The following is a 19971-nucleotide window of genomic DNA, read 5'->3' on the forward strand; positions in this document are numbered from 1 at the left end:
AATGGAACTAATTTAAAAATAATAAACAAACTCACTGCAACCATTCATTAGCAACATCAACATTACAAAATTGATAAACCTGGAAGAAGAAATTTCTTCACTAGTAGTCACTGAACAGGGGTATTTTCCCAATATCTCAATGTAGAGAGATTTTCCCAGCATACAAGATGATATGACGATCGGACTATATAAACCAAAAAACTACAGACAGCTGCTTCAGAAAAACTCTCACTGGATGCAATAATGACGAGGAAGACTTGCTGATGTTCCAACTCTCTCAGTTTTATAATTACGTATCCATATCTACTCTACTCTTCTTTGTATACAATCGTGTAATGACTCTGGGCAATTCACTAGCAGCCCTCTCTCTATATTTTGGAGCGAGTTAGTTGACAGTTAAGAATTCGTAGCTAATAATGCTGAGGCATCGAAGGGACTAACCACCCCCTCACTCAAAAGCCGCATGGCAGCTCCCCGGGAGAACTTCCTTGCAAATAGAAAACAGGGAACAGATGTCGAGTTAGTATGGCACCACTCTGTCCTGTACTCGGTCTCATAGTATACATGATTGATGGCCTGTTGATTAAGCAGCCAAAGAAGCAAAATAATTAGAAGAGTGCTGAGTTGTTGCTGGTGCAAACAAATGAAACAAGAGATCATGGAAAACTACATCTGGCCACCAGCTAAAACAATATAATTTTAAGACATCAAACAGATAGAACTTGTAGATTGACAAAACAAGCATTCTTCTTTTTAACTGCAGTATGAAGCAATCCAAGACACAAATGCAGCATGCAGAAGACCAGCTTAGGAAAGAGAAGAATAAGACCAGTGCACGCATAAATATAAGTTTATTGCAATGCCAATAAACTAACAGTAGAAACAGAGCACAGCGATACCTTTATTTCCCTAATCTTTTGAGGGCCTGCATTTCCATAAGTGAATGTCATAGGATGCCAACCTTTACTTTCCATTCTTGTCACAGACAAATTCCACACAGTATAGGTCAAAGTTCTTCTTTCAAGTTCACCTTCCAGCTCAGCCATCTGACAAGTAAAATTGAGATTTGGATGAATTTAGAGAATAACAAGATCATAGAAAAGTGAGCCACACTTCGACAACAGAAATTAGGATGGTAACTAGAGAGACAATATTGCTTACCGAAAGCAATGTCTGCACGTAGTGTTCATCAGGTATGCAGTTATTCTGCTTTTGAAGTTTCTGCATTTAGTAATCAGGTTTCAAATCAGAAGAACAATAATTTTTTGAAAAGGAAATAATATATAATGAATCATATATCCAGAATATCATTAAAAAATAGCATATTAAGTAAAATAGATGATAGACAAACTCCGAAAAAAGAAAAAAAGCAACCTTTAGATTGTGCGAGTGCAGACAAAAGGGGTAGAAACTGTTTTATTTTGAGTTGCAAGAAGTATGAGCTTGTACAAGTGAATACTTGCAACCAGAGAGTTTCGTTGCAGTAAAAACAACCTCAACAACCCCAAAATTCTAAGCAGACAGACCTATAAACTAAAGTGCAAACTCATTTAAAAACTGAAGGTCATAAGAGATTCTTTAAGATGACACATCAATTTTCACATGAAACTTACAGCATTGAGCTTCCCTTTACTGGCATCTAGAGGTAGTCGCCTCTGCAGAGTATAAAAAAAAAAAAACAAATGAGCTTCCAGCCGATTAAAAAGGTATTTTAAGAATTGATATTTTAGAGATGGAAAGTAATACACATGTAATTCAAGCAAAATTAAACAGGATGCAGGCCATTACATCCTATTACCAAAAAAATCAAACTAAACATGAAGAAAACATATCAGGAAGTAAATTTTTAAGGGTTCTATGCAGTGAAATATTCATTTAAATCATAAAGCAATGCCATAATTGGAAGTTCTAAGAAAAGCACAATTCAAGAAATAACATTCAAGTTGCTGCCTAACCAAAAAAGATATGTTTGGTTTAGGAAATTTTTTGTCTTATATGGGGACTAAAAATTGGAGTATCACTTGATTATACTAAAATTAAGATTGCACCTTTATATGTGACAACTCAACCAAGTACCTTGCAATATTTCTGAAACTCGGGAAAGATAACCTCATCATCTACAATCACTTCTGCGTGGCTTCGGATCAAGGTGATCCACTGAAATCACGAAAGTAAAAAATCAAAATAGAGGATTGATTAGGTATACAAGTGAAAGGGACAACAAATAAAATGAACCATCAAAACAAGAAATTGTTATTGCAATTGAGGAGGGGATTTTAGAAGGCAATTCTCGAATGATAAGGCCATTTCAATTGATCCATCTTCCCAAGTATAATAGTAGCAAGGTACAGTAAGGCCATTTTGAACAATTAATAGACAGACAATGGATTTAACTAAAGAGACCTCATCCTGCTTCAACTTCTTGTGCAACTTATTCAGTGACGCTCTAAATATGATGTAAATGGAAGCAGAGCATGTAACCTGGGATCCTTTTCGCCATTTATGCTTTTGTATGATGGGCGACATTTTCTGGTTGTAGCGATCTTCTTTAGTATCAAGAAAGCTACAAAACAAAATCAATGCATTAGCCTTATAGCTAGGGGATAATATCATTGAATTTTAAGAGAAAATGCAGAAAGTTAAAAAAAATAAAATCGTGTGCTAGGCACCTCAAGAGTCAAAAAGCCCTCCATCTACCTGTCCACAAAACTCCTAGGAGAAGCCATCACATAGCTGTATATGTAGCTAAAATTGTACAGGGGAACACAGCTGTAGCATAAAGAAATAAAAATGGCGCATGAATGTATGAAATTGATTGGTTAAAATGACAAGGAAAGCAAAAAGCAACCCACAAACAAACCTGTCAGAGAGGAGAACAAATCTCTGATTAGCAGGATCCTCTAAGGCAGCTGAAAGTAACAGCCTCTCTGCTTCAATCATACTCGACTCTCCCCATGCTACCTATCCACCAAATTTCACAAAAACAATTAATTAGTTTGTTCCTTTGAATTATAAGTAGGAAAAAAAAAAAAACAGAAAAGAAAAACCTTAACTGAAGACTGACAAAAACTAAAACAATATACACATACTCGTTTCATTACCTGCATTTATAAGAAATTAAAGTAGATTTTATTTTATTAAACAAAAAGAAAAACAGAAACAAAAAAATCTAGTGTCTGGCATCATCGTAACTACCTGTATACTATTCTTCAATTGGCGACCGTAAAAGAAATGAGACCGAGTAGTTGACTCGTCGAACTCAAAACCCGGCGAGGAGTGAATAAAAATCGAAAAACTGGCCACATCAGCATTCTGCAAAATCCCTCATTTTTCCATACAAATTCCAAAATCACTTTTCTTTTCTCTTTTCTAATGAAAGAACATAAAAAAGAAAAGAATTAGACCTCGAAGAAGCTGCCCCAGAGAAAATCTAGAGGAAGGTCTTGGCGGACGAGAAAAAGGAAAGCAAGCTTAGGAGGTCCATGGAACTCCAAGTTAGCGCGAGAAAGTCGAGATCTCGGACGATAAAAAGAAGAAGAAGAAGAAGAAGAAGAAGAAGAAGAAGGAGAGGAATAGTGATCAGATTGGAAATGAAGCCTAAGAAGAGCGAAGACACAGAGGGAAACAGAAAGGATGATGACGAGCTTCCATCCCAACCAGATGACGTGGCGCGGGGGTACCGGTGGAGCCTTCTTCGTCATCGTTCTTCCTCCTCCTCCTCCTGCAATTGACATTATCATTCTTATAGTGAAATTAATAAAAAAAATTAAAAAAGAAAAAAGAAGAGAAACTGTTAAGAGTGCACATACATGGATGATTATAAGACCGACATGGAAAAGAGACAGAAACAGAGAGAGCTGTTCACGTAACGCGTGTTAGTGTTGGTGTTGCCGTTCTTACTTCTTATTCTAAATTGTTTTGTGGAAGCTTTTCTTGTTGAAAGAACAAAAACGGAAAAAAGGAGAAAATTGTCGAAAACGACGGCGTTTGGGTAGATGAGTGGCCTAAAAGGAAAGGAGGGGTTTGGTGTGTGGTCAACCTAATTAATGTTTTATGTTTGATTTCTATGTGTTGATGGAAACTAGGAATTTGGGAATTTAATGACCCATTTTATAAAGTATTCCATCACATACTAATTGACTTGGATTTAAAAAGCACCTAAGGAACTTAATTAATAGGAAAATACTAAATTATTATTCTATAGGTATTTCTAAATTTATTATACTTTTTCATAATAAAAATGAAAAATTGATATTCTGTTAAATATACAAAAATGATACTCACTCTATTTTATACTAATTAAATTTTTTTTAGTATTTTACTTGATTTATAAATATTATTAAAATATATTACATATATTCTAACATAATAATAAAATAGAAAAAGATGCTACATTAGTTATATAAAAATAGCAGCTAATTAGTTTTTATTTTATTTTAAAAAATAAACTAATATATTGTAATTGAATAAAATAATATATTATTTTTATAATTAATCGATTGTTACAAATTAATTGTTTTGATAAACAGACATGCATTGATTTAATGGTACCGTAAGCAAAGATGATTAAAACATTTTTTAAAGTCGACTGGAATTTTAATTTTCCTTTTTATAATAACTATGTAAATTTACAATAAAATAATAATAGGCATGTGTTTCAACCATCAATACGAAGAAATATATATATTATATTATATTTTTCAAATCTAAAAGAATTCAGGATTGGAATTGGAAGCTTCTCCACCAGATTTCAATTCCATTTTCTCATCAGATATCATAAGTAGTAACACTTTTTCTTTTTTCTAAATCGTGGATTATTCTAATTTAAAAATGTTCTGACACGGTTGGATGTAAATGGACTATCGTACACCCGCCTTCACATTTTGAGGTCCCAAAATAACATTTAGAATCTTTCCTGGAACAAAGATTTTTGTCTTTACAATTTTCCCATCCAGATACTTGGAGAGTTTCTCATCCTGGGAAGCTAATCTGAAAGCATCCTCCTCTGAACATCCTTCTTCAACCTCTACTGTTCCCCGTGTCTTGCCATTAATCTGAACTGGTAGGACTATACGGGTATCCTTCAGGTAAGCAGGATTTGCCTGACAAAAAAAAAAAGAACAAATTAAATTTTATTTATATATTTAAGTCCATTTAATTTGTCATGATTACTCTGGGATATTTTCAACAGATCCAAGCTCCCAATTTTATATGAAAACAATGATCCACAGTGAAAAAATGAAAAATAAAAACACGATAGCAGATAACATATACTGCCAGGTTCGACATGTTACCTTAGGAAAGGGTTCATATGCCAATGAGTTTGAGTGCCCTAACCGAAACCAAAGCTCCTCAGCTATGTGAGGCGCATATGGCGACAGCAATAAAACGTACGCTTCAATGACGGACCTTGGAAGTTTATCCCACTGGAGAAAGAAATGACAAGGAAAGTTGATACAATTGATGAGAAAATAACAATCATAAAACAATAGAGAAGAAAAGAAGAAGAGTGCAAATAAAAGACACTGCACAAAGGATCCAGTTCCAAGGTAACTAACTACTTGGAAATTAGAGCAAGAAAATAATATCACTGGAAAAACCTTGTATGCTGCATTGATGAACTCCATCATTGCAGAAATTCCAGTGTTGAATCGTGTCCCTTCAATTTCCTCTGCTACCTGCAAAGCCAAATCATTCGTCAAAATTCGTTTGAGAATGGTATGCATCATCAGCAGCTGTTGTTCTTAACAAAATTCGTCTGCGAGCAGCATGCATCATCACCTTGGCTATGCATTTATGTAGAGCACGCAGCTGTTCAAAAGATGGCTCCTCATTTATTGCCACCGTTCCATCTCTAAAAGCACCGTTAGATAAAGGTGAACCTACAATCAGCCTCCAAGTTCTTCCCAAGAATCGATACACACCTTCAATACCAGTAGTACTCCATGTTTTTGAATCCCTAAAAACACAATTTATGAGCAAAATCTTGTGAAAATAATATTTTCATATGCTCCATCCTCATTCTTAAAATACAGAAAATAAAGCACATACCTAAAGGGTCCCATGAACATTTCATACAATCTAAGAGAGTCTGCACCATACTCAGAAACAACATCATCAGGATTGACTACATTTCCCCTACTTTTACTCATCTTATGAGCACGGGCAATCAAACGAATGTTACAATCATCTTTTAGCACAAATGAATCCCCAGATTTTATCACCTGTATAAAGAGAAATGGGATTTTGTCAGAATTTCACATGATGAAAAGCTAGAAGCAAGTGTACTATTTTTTCAATACTGGAGCTTAAAAAAGACAAAAAAGTGTAAGTATATTGATTCATGTAAGAATACCTTTTCCTCTGGAATTATTTCGTGATGAAGTACACCTGACATATCAGCAGTGTCAGCAGACACATAATTTCCATCTGTGTCCTTGAAGGCCATATATTGAACCTGCCACACACACCATTAGAACAGCACCTTGGCGTATTACTTCACTGTGCATAAACAAACTGTTGCTTACTTCCCCAAGGATGATTCCTTGGTTTATGACACACTTGAAGGGCTCTTTGGTTGATACAACGCCAATGTCATAAAGAACCTGAATAAATACCCCTGGTCAGAAATATGTATGCCTTAAGCAACAAAGAATAAAACTGAAATATCTGGTTTAGTAGCTACGCCAGTTTTAAGAGCCATCCTACTGCAATGGATATCTTTAGGAGAATGAATATCTCTAGGAAGCTGATACAATCTAATTCAGCGGGGGATTGATAAGCTACAAAGAAAGTTATAATGATATTTTGACTTACTTTATTAGAATTAAAATTAACCTATGTGTTGCAAAAGCAAAGGCAAAGGTAACACTCAAGTGCTTCTTCCTCTTGCAATTGAAAAATGGCTTTTATCCTTGAAAAGAAGATGAACCATAACAACGATGAAGGTTCATAACATAGATGCATAAACTGGTTCTATATGTAAAAACAAAACTATCAAATTCTTCAGACATATCCTGATTTTTATATGAAACAAGATTGAGATCACAAACCTTGTGCCAGAATCTCGAATAAAGTAAGTGGAGAACAGCGTGTTCAGCACCACCAACATAGACATCAACTGGACTCCAATACCTATAGGTGAAACGATTTTTAAAAGAGCAATTACTTTAGTGATTTAAAGAACAAAAACAATTCTGTACACAAGTAAATGCAGCACTTACCTTTCTTTTGTCTTATTAACTAATTCGTTCGAGTTCTTTGGGTCCATATATCTCAAATAGTACCTGAGCATATATCAATAAGCTAAGGAGTTTAAGACATAAATCTCAAAAACACTCAAAGAAACATTTAGCTTATTAGTATTATTCATGCAGCCAGTACCATCTGTAATAAATGCAACCTTTTTAAGGTGCAATAAATACAAACCAACTCAGTTACCAGCAAGAACCAGCCCACTGAGGCATAGTGTTTGTTTCTCTTTTAGCAGGTTTTCCAGATGAAGGATCTGTAGTTTTAACCTGATAGTAAGCCATCGAGCATCAATATTCAACAGGACTTGGAAAATTAATAAATAAATACATATACATATTGCTGGGAGAAAGGAGGAAACCAGAAAGAGATTGAGGAAACCACTTAGAAGTATATAAAGAAGTATGCAGCACATAATTTTAAATTACTAATTTATCAAAAAATTTCAAGAAAGGTGTCTGGTATAGGAGTCAATTAGCAAGCTGGGAAGCATTAAAGAAGCATAATTGAAGTCATGTTCTCAAACTCAAAACTAATAGACAGTCTCTACAGAATTGTAATGACAGCCAGAAAGTATAACAATTTGAGCCTCCTTGTGCATAAGCAACACCTCCCACTTGATTTGCTTAAATGCTTTTAACTATTTTTTAAGAAACAGGAGGGAAAAATACCCAGGAAACAGCTTTAGTTAGAGGTGGTTCTCCTGTCCCTGTAGGAGTAAAATCATCCAATTCGGGTAATCTCAGCGGCAAATCAGTTTCAAGAAGTGGAACACCCTCACCAGTATCCTCTACAAAAACAACAGGGATAGGTTCTCCCCAATATCGCTGCCGAGCAAAAAGCCAATCCCTCAACTTGAAATTCACCTGAAAAAGGTCCAAGCATGTTTTAGAAATCATAATAACCTACCTCCATATCATTTTTACCATATAACTGTATGCTGATTTAAAGCATAAAGCACCTTTTTCTTCCCATTCCCAGTTTTTTCAGCCCATTCAATGACTTTGGAAGCTGCCGCTTTGCTAGACAAGCCATTGATATCAAGACCTAGTGTCAAATTTGATGAATTCAGAATAGTGCCTTCACCAGCATAAGCCATTCCTGAATCACTACAACCTTCATCATCTGCCTTTACAACCCAACGAATCGGAATGTCATATGCAGTGGCAAATTCATAGTCACGAGTGTCATGTGCTGGCACAGCCATAATTGCTCCAGTCCCATAACTGCACCCCGAAAATTGAATACTTAAATGCTTTAAATTGAAGTCCCATGATGTGATTTAAATAATTTGCTAACGAAGACAAATTCATTTCACTATTCACACTCCAGACAGCATACACAGAAGAAAGTAGTAATCTAAACAATAATGCACCAGTCAATAGATAAACCATAAAAAGGCCAAATTCACCTCCCCAAAACATAATCTGCAACCCATATTGGGATTGCTTCCCCATTAGCTGGGTTTCTTGCGTAGCAACCACTGAAGACCCCAGTTTTTTCCTTCTGAAGCTCAGTCCTCTCAAGGTCACTTTTTCGTGAGGCAAGGTCTTTGTATTCTTCCACCTGTGACCTAGACTGTCACCTTCCAATTGCCCATGAAAAATGAATAACAATGGTAAGGAAGAAAATGAACAATACATTTTTGCTCTGAGAGAGAGACACTAGTGACGGAAGTAAAGAATGTTCTGGTGCCACAACTAAATATCTGCATCAAACAAAAGAAAATAAATAATCAATATTCCAGGCACGATGATCTAAAAAAGTTTATTCAGCAGGTATGTAAGCTCCACAAAATTATCAAATAACCATCAAGAAAAACACAGGATAAGAGAAATACGTTGCTCCAAAGATGGTGTCAGGCCTGGTAGTGTAAACAGTTAAGTTTATGTCTCTTTCCTTTCCATCATCATCAAGAACATGAAATTCCATCTCAGCCCCTTCAGACCTCCCTATCCAGTTCCTTTGCATATCTTTTACACTTTCAGGCCAGTCAAGGTCATCCAAGTCTTCAAGAAGGCGGTCAGCATAGGCAGTAATTCTGAGCATCCATTGTCTCATTGGCTGCTCGGTAATAAACAACGACACTGTAAAATTTTAAAACCATTTAACACAAAGAAATAATGTGAATTGAAAAGATGTTTCAACATATAAAATCACACCATGCCACACCTTTCTTATAACTGGATGACCACCACGCTCGCTCAATCCATCCACCACCTCTTCATTGGCCAAAACTGTGCCAAGAGCAGGGCACCAATTGACTGGTACCTCAGCCTGAATGTGTAAGTAGCTGCCATCAGATCCAGTTTTTAAGGAGAAATAGTAGTATATGATGGTGGACTAGAGATAATCCTGGACCTGGTATGCCAATCCTCTCTTCAATAACTGAAGAAAGATCCACTGGGTCCATTTATAATATTCTGGTTCTATAGTAGAAATTTCACGATCCCAGTCATATGAGAATCCCAAAGATTTAAGCTGCAAAGGAATTAGATGTCAATACATTAAAAAGAACCATACTCAACATGTAAAAAGCATTGGGCCACATAATTTATTATAGAAAATTAGGTTATATGATGCTCAGAGAGCAAGTTTATCTTAGGTTCCTTTCATGATATAGACTAATCTAAGCAAGCTCCTTTATGTGGGCTAGCAGTATCATATTTTCTCTAGCCTGAAAGTGCAAAAGCAAGAATACTTGGAGGAGAAGATGGTCACAACTATTCAACATAGAAAATATTACATTTCACTGTAACTAGTACTTTGTGTATACTTCAAACAAATATTACTTCTCCTGTTCAAAAGAATAGTGAGGAGATTATATAACCTGGGACCGGAAACGGTTAATGTTCCTCAAAGTTGTAATTTTCGGATGGGTTCCTGTCTGTCAGACACAAAATATAACCATCATTAATAAGAATGATAAGTGATAATTGCGTAGACTGTTCATCACCACAACAGAGGTTACCTCGATTGCATATTGCTCAGCAGGTAAACCAAATGCATCCCATCCCATTGGGTGCAAAACATTGTAACCCTGCATACGTCTGAACCTAGCAAGAATATCTGTGGCAGTATATCCAAGTGGATGACCAACATGTAATCCCGAGCCACTGCAACATCCCATCAACAAAATGAAAAGATAATTTTCCGTAACCCAATTGATTAATCAAGATTGTTTTCTCCTTCCATTTGAATTAATAATGAATGATAAATTGAAAAACGCAGCAGCGCTAAACCTTACGAATTTGCAAACAACAATCCATATAAACTTCGTTTGCACCCAATCCCATATCCACCCAGTTGCTAAAAGTCAAGAAAGCTTAGAACTTTATGAAATTCGGTCTCAGAAATTAGATTATGTATTGCTAAAACCAAAAGAAAGTAGAGTGATAAAAGACAAAGAGAGAGTAACCTGGGATAAGGGAACATGTCAAGGACATAGAATTTAGGCTTAGAAGTGTCAATTTCATCCGGGGTTCGAAAAGTGTGATTGTCCTCCCAATAACGCTGCCATTTGGGCTCTATTTCATGAAAAGGATAAGCCTTTTTCACCATTGGCTGCTTCTGCTCTTGTTCTTCATTCACTGAGCTCCTAACTCTACTACTTTTAAACTCAAATCCGCCATAATTTAAATTGAAGACTGAGTTTTTTGCGGGCTTAAAAGAGAGGGTTGTCTTAGTGAAATGAAACTGGCGATGATGAAAAGGAGACGAAGGTAAAAATTGTGTAAGCATGTAAGTGGGAGAGCTCATTTCGAATAATAGAAAGAGCGGAGGAAGAGAGGGTGAGTTTATTGATGATAATGCTTCGCGCTTAGCTCTTATGGCTATTGCATTCTTTTGCTTCGTCAAGTGGGTCCAATCGACCTTACAAAGCTATGATGCGATGTACATCGCTCCCTATTTGATTCTATTCCGTTTTTTATTTTATTGAATGTGCGCTTTAGCTATTTCTATTTCTTTTAAACTAAATATTGTTCTTATGAAAATTTAGGCTTACCTATTTGTATTTCATCGAATTTTTATAAATATATTTATAATTTGATTAAATAATTAAATAATTGAGTTAGATTTGAACTTCTTCACAAAATCGAGTTAAATTTAAAATTTTTAAAACATTTTATGAAATATGATTGAGCTACAATTTTTTCTTAATATTTCATCTAATCAAATTTAAATTTTAAAATCTTAATTTAATTTAAATTGTAAAATATGAATTTAATAAATAAATTGAGCTCCAACTTGAAATTAGTTTGACTCAATTTAATTATATTTATTTTTAATAAATTAATCGGTTTCATTTAATTACATGTAATTATCAGCGCGTTATAATTTGCTTCCAAAATAGGTATATGACCTTTATCATAATGAGTTAAGTTTGATGAAAAATAAAATGTCAATAAATATGTAATACCAGAATTTTTCTTTAATAATGATAATGTTAATAGTAATTAATAAATAAATTTTTATTTAAAATAATTTTACTTTATTTTTATTAGGTTTAAATTAGAATGATTTAAATGAAAATTTTAATGCTAGACAAATAAAAGAGTTATTTTCTATATCCAGTTAGTTTGATTTTTAAAAAATTAATTAAGTAAATTCCTCAAAATAAATCATATTTTTGGTTATTCAAATTTTTCTCCCAAATGAATATATATAAATAAAATTCTATATTTGAGACTTATGGAAGAATTTGTAAAGGATATTTTATAAAATAATTTTTGGAGAAAATGATATTTTAATTAGCTAATGGTATTAAATTTTAATTGAAAAATATTTAGCAAATTGATTAATTAAATTAATTGTATGTTAGAATTAAATTGGAAAGTTAATTTGAAATAAGGATTAAAAGTATAATTTTATTAATATGGAGTTTTAATGAAAATTTGTATGTTTGGTATTTTTGTAATTAAATATGTCGGCAAGGGCTTTTTGGTAATTTTACATTTAAAAGCAAGGGTAAATATGTAATTGTGTATTTTTAATAATTCTAATTTGGCCCAAATTAAATAGTTAGGGATTTAATTGAAAAGCTGCATAAAAGTTTAAGGGTTAATTGGAATTTCTGCAGGAAGAAATTGTTAGTAATTAAAAAGTTGATGGACTAAATGGTAAAGAAGAAAAGTTCAGGGGCTAAATGTTGATAAGGAAAGAAGGGAAAAGAAGGAAGAGGGAGTTGGCGTCGGAGGGAGAAGAAGAAGGAGGGAGAGAGGGCGTTGTCATCCGTCGGCTCGGGGCGTGGTGGTGGTAGTTGGCGGAAGAGCTAGCACTGACGGCAGCAGCTCCAACTGGCGGCGGCCGCCGCGAAGAGAGAAAAAATAAGGAGAGAGATGATGTAGTGGTTGTCCGGTGTCGTTCATGGCGTTTCCAGTGTCAGTAGCCACTGTTTTTTATGGCGATCGACTCCCCTCGGTCTTGGCTTTGTTTTCGGGGAAGCGGCGACGGGAATGGTGGCTGGAATTGGAAGTTCACTGTGGAGAGAGAAAGTGGGTGGCAGCCGCATTTTCTGGCTTTTCCGGCGAGCTTCGGCCAGGGGTGGATGATCAGAGGGCATATTCGGACTCTCCTCAGCTCAAGCTTCACAATGGCACCGATTTCGTAGCGATCGGACCCCGTTTGAAAATCGACGGCCGAGATCGTCCGTAAATCTCTCCGGATGATTGGGGGTCGGATCGGAAAATCGAAAGTGGGGATCGTCATCAGCGCGTCATTTCGAGTCCGTTGGTGCATTTGGATCGTCGATCGGAGTCCGGCAGTTGGAGGCGAGTCGACCGAGCGATCAAGCGTCTCGGTAATTTTCTCTAGCCCTTTGATTTTAGAATTCTTTGGTAAATTATATGCTTATTGAATTGTGTTGAATATGAGTCAAAATAATTGTTTGTCGGACTGTCTGCCTTAGGTCGTGTTTTGTGATGTGTGGTGGAGTCGGGAAAATAGTGAAGTCTTGGGGACTCGACTCCCGTTAAAATGAGTTATTAAATATTTGAAGTATTTTCTGGCAGGTCCTGGGCCCGTTTTACGGGGGGTAAATGTTTGTATTGTAGGAGAAGTTCTGCCAAATTTTTGATAGAATTTACCCGAGACGAGATTTTTAGACAGTCGGTCCTAAGAGTCTAGACCTAGGATTAATTGTCAAATGTTTTAACGTTATTGATTAGTTGTTTTCCGTGATTAAATAATTCATCAATTCGGCTCGCTCTAACCGAGGCATCGAAGCAGAGCTAGGAGGTCGTCAAAACTGTGAGTTAAAGTCATATATCTGTTATGCACGTGTCATGCACAAATTTTAAATAACTATTGTGATTAATTAATTACAAGTTTAAATTATTCATTTAATTACTATTCATATATATCATGTTCTTCATCACTGAATTTATTATTGTCTGATAACTTGAGATGGGACGATAGTAGAATATACTATTTTGATGAGTGCACCGGTATAAATCCAAGAGTGATAGAAAAAGGGATAAAATGGTAAATTTAAAAGGGGTAAATTTAGGACTTGCCCTGGTCGAGCATTGCTCTCTAGGCTTAGTAGAGTGTGTTTGCCGGAGTAAAGGTACCTAGTCGAGCATTACTCTTTGGGTACCGCCTTACTTGGAAACCTAAATGACCAGACTAGAGTTAAGGACCCCGGTCGAGCTTCGCTCTCTGGGCGCCAGTCTTATCGGAGTAAAAGAGCCGAAAGGCTAGGAGTGTTAGTGATAATTAAGTGTCTGAAGTGGATTTAAGAACCTTGGTCGAGCCTTACTCTCTGGGCGCCAGTTCTGTTAGAATGAGAGAGAGTCGAGATGTTTAGTGTTGGGATTAGGATTCTGCTGAGGTACTCTGTCCCGTAGTATGTGAAAATTATTTTAATTAAGCATGGCATGACACGTTTATTTTTGCATGACTTAGTATTTATTTCAAATTAAATAAATGTGTTATTGAAGTGTTTGTAACTGTTTTTCCTTGGATATATGATTTTAACTCACTCTCGAGACTGACAGTCTCAATTTTACTGTTTTTCATATCTGTGATTGTTAGGTTTCTCGCGGCTCTTACCTAGCAACCCGACTCTTTCATCATCGGGTGATGGAATTGGTTTGCTATGTTAACTTGTAAAATCTTAGATTCTCTGCAGTAGAAATAATAGACTTGTTAGTTGTAAATTATTTCAGCTTCGGGCCTTGCTTAATTCTTCGGGCATACCTAATTAATTATATAGAATTTAATGGTTAAGATATATTTTGACATCAGTAATATCATATGAGATCTAATTAAGTTAATGAGTGTCAGGCTTACTACGGGATTCGGTGGTCTTACGCCTACCTATTCCCTAATGCCGGTCACGGGCCCACAGTTCGAGTCGTAATAAAAAATATATAGTAATTATTAGAAATAAAAAGAAACCAATAATTTAATACTATTAAGTTAATTGTTTAATTAGAAATCAAATAAAAATAAGCTAAAATTAGCGAGCAGTAATTTATTTTTATTACATATGCATACTTTAATACATAATTATAAATAAATAAAATAAAATAATTAAAAAATATATAAAAAATAGTAAAAAATAAATTAAATAAAATTTTAAATTTAAATATTGAATATAAAATTATGTTAAAACTTATCTTACCACCTGCAAGAATAATATAAGATCACAGTATTTATCAACTCAAATACTAATTTAATAAATGTCTTAAAATATGGACAAAGGTTCCGAAAACACATCCCCGTATCCTTTTGGCGTAGGTATGCACACAGTATTATGCCTGTGATATTAAAATGGTAACATAATTTGTTAGTTATCGAATTTAAGGAAAAAGAAACCTTATAAATATAGGTAGTATTTATTGCATTTACTTGTAGTTATATATTTGGATCATGAGTCCTGCATTTAAGAAAAAAAAGGTATAAAATTAAAATGCATAATGGTAGTAGTCTATAATAAATATTATAATCTACACTTGAAATTTAACTCAAAAGAAAAAAAGTATTTGCCATTCAAAATAAAAAGGTCTTTAATTCGAGTTGTTTCTTATTTATCATGTGAATTTCGTTTTTACAACATTTGCTTTGAGCCTAGTTACTTGCCGGTAGGGCTATAAACAAATTAAGCATCTCGCGAACTACTCGGAGTTCGATTCAATAAAAGCTTGTCCAAGCTCGTTAATAGAGATTCGTTAATATTAACAAACTAAGTTCAAACTTGTCAATACTTGACTCATTAGCTTGCAAGCTAGCTCGTTTTAGACTTTTGAGCATATTCGAAAGCTAACTCATTAATAGACTTGTGCTTAAGTTGGTAAAAGATGTACATTTATTTTAATATCTTATTCTCTCTCTCTCTCTCCCTATATATATATATATATATATATATATATATATAGTATAATTAATTTTTTTTAAATATTTAATATTTAAAATCAATCGATTCAACATAATGCAATAAACTATATTATTAAATAAATCAATAAAATTAAAAAATTAAGTTAAAATTAATAAATAAGTTCTAAATAATTTTTAATGAGTCAAGCTCGAAATAAATTTAAATCCGACTCGAGTTCATAATTATTGAGTTGAAACTCGGTTCGAGTTCGTGTAATGTAGTAATAAACCAAGCTCAAACTTATTAAAAAATTCAGCTCGGTTCAGTTCGTTTACAACCTTAAATAGGCTACCAAAAATCAACATAATACCAACGATGCATATAATTTATACCTAAAGATTAACTTTATTAATACAGATTGAAATCCTATTATTTCAATTTAAATTAAAAAATTTCAAAATGAATAGTTATTTTTAAAGAACAAATCTTAATTACTGATTATAAATTCAATAGTTAAAATTATCTAAATATAAGAAAGTTGGAAAGAAAAAATGAAATATAGGATAATGTAACAGTTTAATGCATATAGAAATCAAAAGGACACATAAAAATATTAATTCTTAAAAATCCCATGGAGAAGATCTAAGAATAAGATTAATTTTATAGAATGAGAGAATAAGTACGAGGATTGATGTGTCTAAATTAGTAATCGCAAGTGTACGAACCGAATGGTAGTTCGGGTAAGCTCACCACGAGGTCGATCTCACAAGGAATTGTAGAGCATATATTATAAAGACGAACTATCACACAAATTACTGAAAGTAAATATAAACACTCTAAGCCGATGTTTTGAGAATGATTTTAGTTTAATAAAAGAAATTAAATAACCATAAAGTAAATATGCAAATAGAATAATTAATATGAACTATATAATAAAATAGCATTTAGCCTAGCTTTTACTTAGTAATTCCCTTAAGCCCTAATTTAACAAATGAGATGATGATGCGCCTTTTCCCTAAGTCACTAAAGCTAATGATGCAACTTAAGTTTCTTATACCAACATAGATTAAAGTAAAAATGATGTCTCTAATACTTTTAACCTAAAGATTTTCTTAACACATATTACTACTAAATTGATATGATAGTCAATCAATAATAATAGATGAAACTAATGAACAGATGAAGAAAAAGAAATCATTCATTAAACTCAAAATATATAAGGTTCATATATAAGTAAAAAGCCAAACTAAATACTTATGGGACTTAGCCTAACATACTTAATCCAATGATCATTGTAATTAAATAGAAAGACTTAAGATTCATAAAATAGAAAACTAAAACTCCCTCAAAGTTCAAAGGCTTTTCAAGGAATGAAGAAGATTGGTCCCCTTTCTCCATGTCTTCGAAAAGCTTCTCTGATTCTTCAAAGAATAATGCAACACAAGCTAGTAAGATGTCAAAGATGATGAACTCCGGATTTTTCTGCAGAGAATAATAGGACCCTTTTTCTCCAGAGATTCAGTAGCCGAAGCACACATATTCTAATTCACCTCTACTCCTTGTAGAGATTCCTTTCTCTTCTCTAGAGTTCTTTTCTCCACACACAACTCCTATAGTTTATCCCTTATTATCTTAAACAAACTAAACAACTCAAATGATAATTATCCACTAATTACATAATAATTAGTTAAACTCTCCTTTTTGAGCCTTAATGAATTAAGCTAGGCCTAAACTATTAATAGCCCACGTGTCTGATTCTCGAGCCTTTAATAATCGCAGTCCAATTACGCTCATTAGTGCGTTTTAAGCTCAAATTCTCATTTTTTGCATTATTTCCTGAATTTAAACAAGAAAAACTAAAGTGAGTTAAAATACATCTTTATACCATATTATATATAGAAACAAATCATTTAACGCTCTAAAATATATACAATTTAGATCGATAAAGGATCTACTAACAAGGAGAAAGGATCACTTATTATTTTATCTAATTGATTTGTGAGTCATAAAAAAAAATTCATTGTTTATAAGATTATTAAGATTATAAACAAATAATTGAATTAAATTCATAAATTTATCTAAGTCAGAGACTGATAAAGAATATTTGTTCTTTAAAATTCATTAAAAGTTAGAAAGAACGGTGTCCAAGAAATCAAATCATCCATAAATAATAGAAATTTAAGTGCCTTGGAAATGTTATGACCTCTTATTAAGAATAAAATGAGAGGATCTTAATCCTATTAAATCAGATAGAAAAATAATGGTTAATTAAATTGGATTAGGATCCTCTCATGTTCATGTTGGATTATGACTTATATTGTTATTCAGGATTAAATTTCAATTAAATGGTTGAGATTCTATCAGAAAATTAATATAAAATTTATGTAGTGAGTGATTATTTATTAATAATAAAATTGCAACTATTGAATTAATGATTAAAATTGCACCAACATGATCTATTATATTATCTAAAACATGAAAAATTTCAATCGAATTAAATTTACCAGTAAATTGGTTGATTTTTTTAAGAAATATTTTGCAACACCAACCAGTAGAAGTATCAATGCTATTAATTGTCGCCTGGCATCGAAGTTTGATTCTCTGGGTAGAAATTAATTACATTTATGTGAGCTATATAATCATTATATAGAACTTCATGTAAAAAATATCAATTTAATTTTAAAATAAAAAAACAAATTGAAACATTAGAATAGAGAAAACTTATATACAATGCGCAGTTAATCACAGAAAAGAAATCATAGCCAAACCTTAAACCAAAATTCTTCAATCCGATTTCATGATAGGAGGAGTGTGGTTCGTAGGATCCATAAAAAGAGGGAGAGAATGGATCCTATACATTGAGAGAGAGAGATGAGGAGACGAAAGACTTCATAGCTAGAGAAGAGAATTTGATCGCTTAATGCCCTATTTAAAGTCAAAAAGCCCACTTAATTGTCACCCTCAAAAATAGGATTTATCTTAAAAAGAGGGGCAAAATTGTCATTTTAAGTGACAAGAATGGTGCCCTAATTTGTGTTCAAATGGCCTATAAAAGGAGAACTTGCACCACAATTATTTGTGTGAGAAACAAAACTATGAAAGGCTTGTTTGACAAGCAAATTTTGGGTTGTGAGTTTGTAAAGGAGGCATCCCCTATTAAGGATGGATTTAGGATATATACTCTAATGCAAGTGTGGAGGGGAGGGATACCATGCAAAGGCAAGTATCAAGGTGAGTACTATATCTCAATAGATAATTTGATTATTTCAAAGGCTTTCATGAACAATTGACTTCTTCTTTAGCAATCTATCAAGTTATTCACTTTACATACCAATGCCTTGTTAAGATTAAAAGTCTAACAAATATCAATTAGTGGTTTAAAGGGTAAATCACATAAGAAATTAGTTTTCATGTGATACTTTAGCCATAAACTTTTATTGCTTATGTGGATGTTGGTTGAAGATGATGTCATGCGGTGTTCAGAACCAGCCTTAACATAAAAATATTAATATATAACTTATAAGTATTTACATTTCTTTATTTAATTAAAGTTTGACATTCAATTACTAATATTAATATTCTTAAACAAGTTAATTCAATTAAAAATATATAAAATCATGAGCGTGTTTTTTTTAAATAAATATTATTTTTATAATTTAAAATATGTAAAGAGAATGACTATTTATATTATATTATCCACAATACTTTTAGCATAGTGTATAAACAAAATTTTCCTCACTAATGCTAAAACCTTTTGAGCTTGTATAATTAAAACATCTAATAACAAATAGATGTTAAACCTTTATAAATTTCATCATATACTTGAAATAATGCATGATGAAAATAAATTTTATCATATAGGGACAACAAATATTATTTGGCTAATTCTTATATTAGTTTTATTTCAATTTTGAGTTCAAACTCTATAGTAGTCCTATTAATAAATAAGAAAATAGTAAACTTAAGAAAAAGACACTATTCATTAGTAAACAATGATTTCAATTGGATCTTAGCACTTGAAAACTTTTCTCAAAAGCATAAAATGTACTTATCTTTTTATTAATGTTATTCTATTAGAACTCTTACAGTGATATTCTATATAGAAATAATTTATATATAATGATAAAAAAATTTAATTTCAATTTGATATATTTTAAATAGAAATAAACTCTCTATTATAATAACTTATAAGTTTTTTAAATTATGTCATGAGAAAATATTTTTTTATATAATAATATTTATCTATACAATTTTAAAAAATATATATTATATTATATTTTGACTTAATGTTGTATTATTTGGTCTCATTAATCTTATTTGTATGATATGAAATTATATAGAAATCAACTCTCTATATATTAACTTATAAAATTTTTAAGTTCCGTTTTAAGAAATTTTTT

General features: G+C 32.9%; 2 protein-coding genes and 1 long non-coding RNA gene across 4 annotated transcripts; all 3 read right to left on the minus strand.

Moving 5' to 3' along the window:
* Window positions 1-11: 11 nt before the first annotated feature.
* On the minus strand, window positions 12-3981 carry LOC8277983 (glycosyltransferase BC10). Of its 2 annotated transcripts, none has more exons than XM_048374043.1 (11): window positions 3810-3981; window positions 3405-3721; window positions 3196-3312; window positions 2861-2961; window positions 2698-2769; window positions 2404-2563; window positions 2077-2157; window positions 1614-1655; window positions 1162-1221; window positions 900-1046; window positions 12-576 (listed from the first exon to the last, which is right to left on the minus strand). In XM_048374043.1, the coding sequence occupies exons 2-11, from the start codon at window positions 3699-3701 to the stop codon at window positions 397-399; spliced, it is 1257 nt and encodes a 418-aa protein (XP_048230000.1). In that variant the 5' UTR covers window positions 3702-3721; window positions 3810-3981; the 3' UTR covers window positions 12-396. The 2 variants fall into 2 exon arrangements, with proteins under 2 accessions (XP_048230000.1, XP_015574280.1); XM_015718794.3 differs by having other exon boundaries at window positions 2482-2563; window positions 3810-3975.
* Window positions 3982-4666: 685 nt separating this feature from the next.
* Window positions 4667-11112, minus strand: LOC8277982 (leucine--tRNA ligase, chloroplastic/mitochondrial). Its single transcript, XM_002518388.3, has 20 exons — window positions 10670-11112; window positions 10223-10367; window positions 10082-10138; window positions 9613-9732; window positions 9424-9528; window positions 9092-9315; window positions 8893-8959; window positions 8663-8817; window positions 8213-8477; window positions 7923-8117; window positions 7441-7520; window positions 7224-7286; window positions 7053-7134; window positions 6528-6605; window positions 6356-6457; window positions 6052-6224; window positions 5782-5959; window positions 5601-5678; window positions 5295-5426; window positions 4667-5102 (listed from the first exon to the last, which is right to left on the minus strand). The coding sequence occupies exons 1-20, from the start codon at window positions 11008-11010 to the stop codon at window positions 4860-4862; spliced, it is 2883 nt and encodes a 960-aa protein (XP_002518434.1). The 5' UTR covers window positions 11011-11112; the 3' UTR covers window positions 4667-4859.
* Window positions 11113-16840: 5728 nt separating this feature from the next.
* On the minus strand, window positions 16841-19056 carry LOC125370087. Its single transcript, XR_007215797.1, has 2 exons — window positions 18340-19056; window positions 16841-17407 (listed from the first exon to the last, which is right to left on the minus strand). It is a non-coding gene; the product is annotated as an uncharacterized LOC125370087 (long non-coding RNA).
* Window positions 19057-19971: the final 915 nt, after the last annotated feature.

Source organism: Ricinus communis, chromosome 5, assembly GCF_019578655.1.
Source record: "Ricinus communis isolate WT05 ecotype wild-type chromosome 5, ASM1957865v1, whole genome shotgun sequence".
Taxonomy (NCBI): Eukaryota; Viridiplantae; Streptophyta; class Magnoliopsida; order Malpighiales; family Euphorbiaceae; genus Ricinus; species Ricinus communis.

What these genes read in the sequence shown, in the direction of transcription:
- LOC8277983 (XM_048374043.1), bottom strand. Translation starts at nt 3,701, where the DNA reads ATGACGAAGAAGGCTCCACCGGTACCCCCGCGCCACGTCATCTGGTTG. An exon ending in TCTGGGGCAGCTTCTTCGAG is followed by an intron (nt 3,313 to 3,404) that starts GTCTAATTCTTT and finishes GGGATTTTGCAG; the next exon opens with AATGCTGATGTGGCCAGTTT. An exon ending in AATTGAAGAATAGTATACAG is followed by an intron (nt 2,962 to 3,195) that starts GTAGTTACGATG and finishes TTTGGTGGATAG; the next exon opens with GTAGCATGGGGAGAGTCGAG.
- LOC8277982 (XM_002518388.3), bottom strand. Translation starts at nt 11,010, where the DNA reads ATGAGCTCTCCCACTTACATGCTTACACAATTTTTACCTTCGTCTCCT. An exon ending in CTCTCTCTCAGAGCAAAAAT is followed by an intron (nt 8,818 to 8,892) that starts GTATTGTTCATT and finishes TCTAGGTCACAG; the next exon opens with GTGGAAGAATACAAAGACCT. An exon ending in ATGTTCATGGGACCCTTTAG is followed by an intron (nt 5,960 to 6,051) that starts GTATGTGCTTTA and finishes TTGTGTTTTTAG; the next exon opens with GGATTCAAAAACATGGAGTA.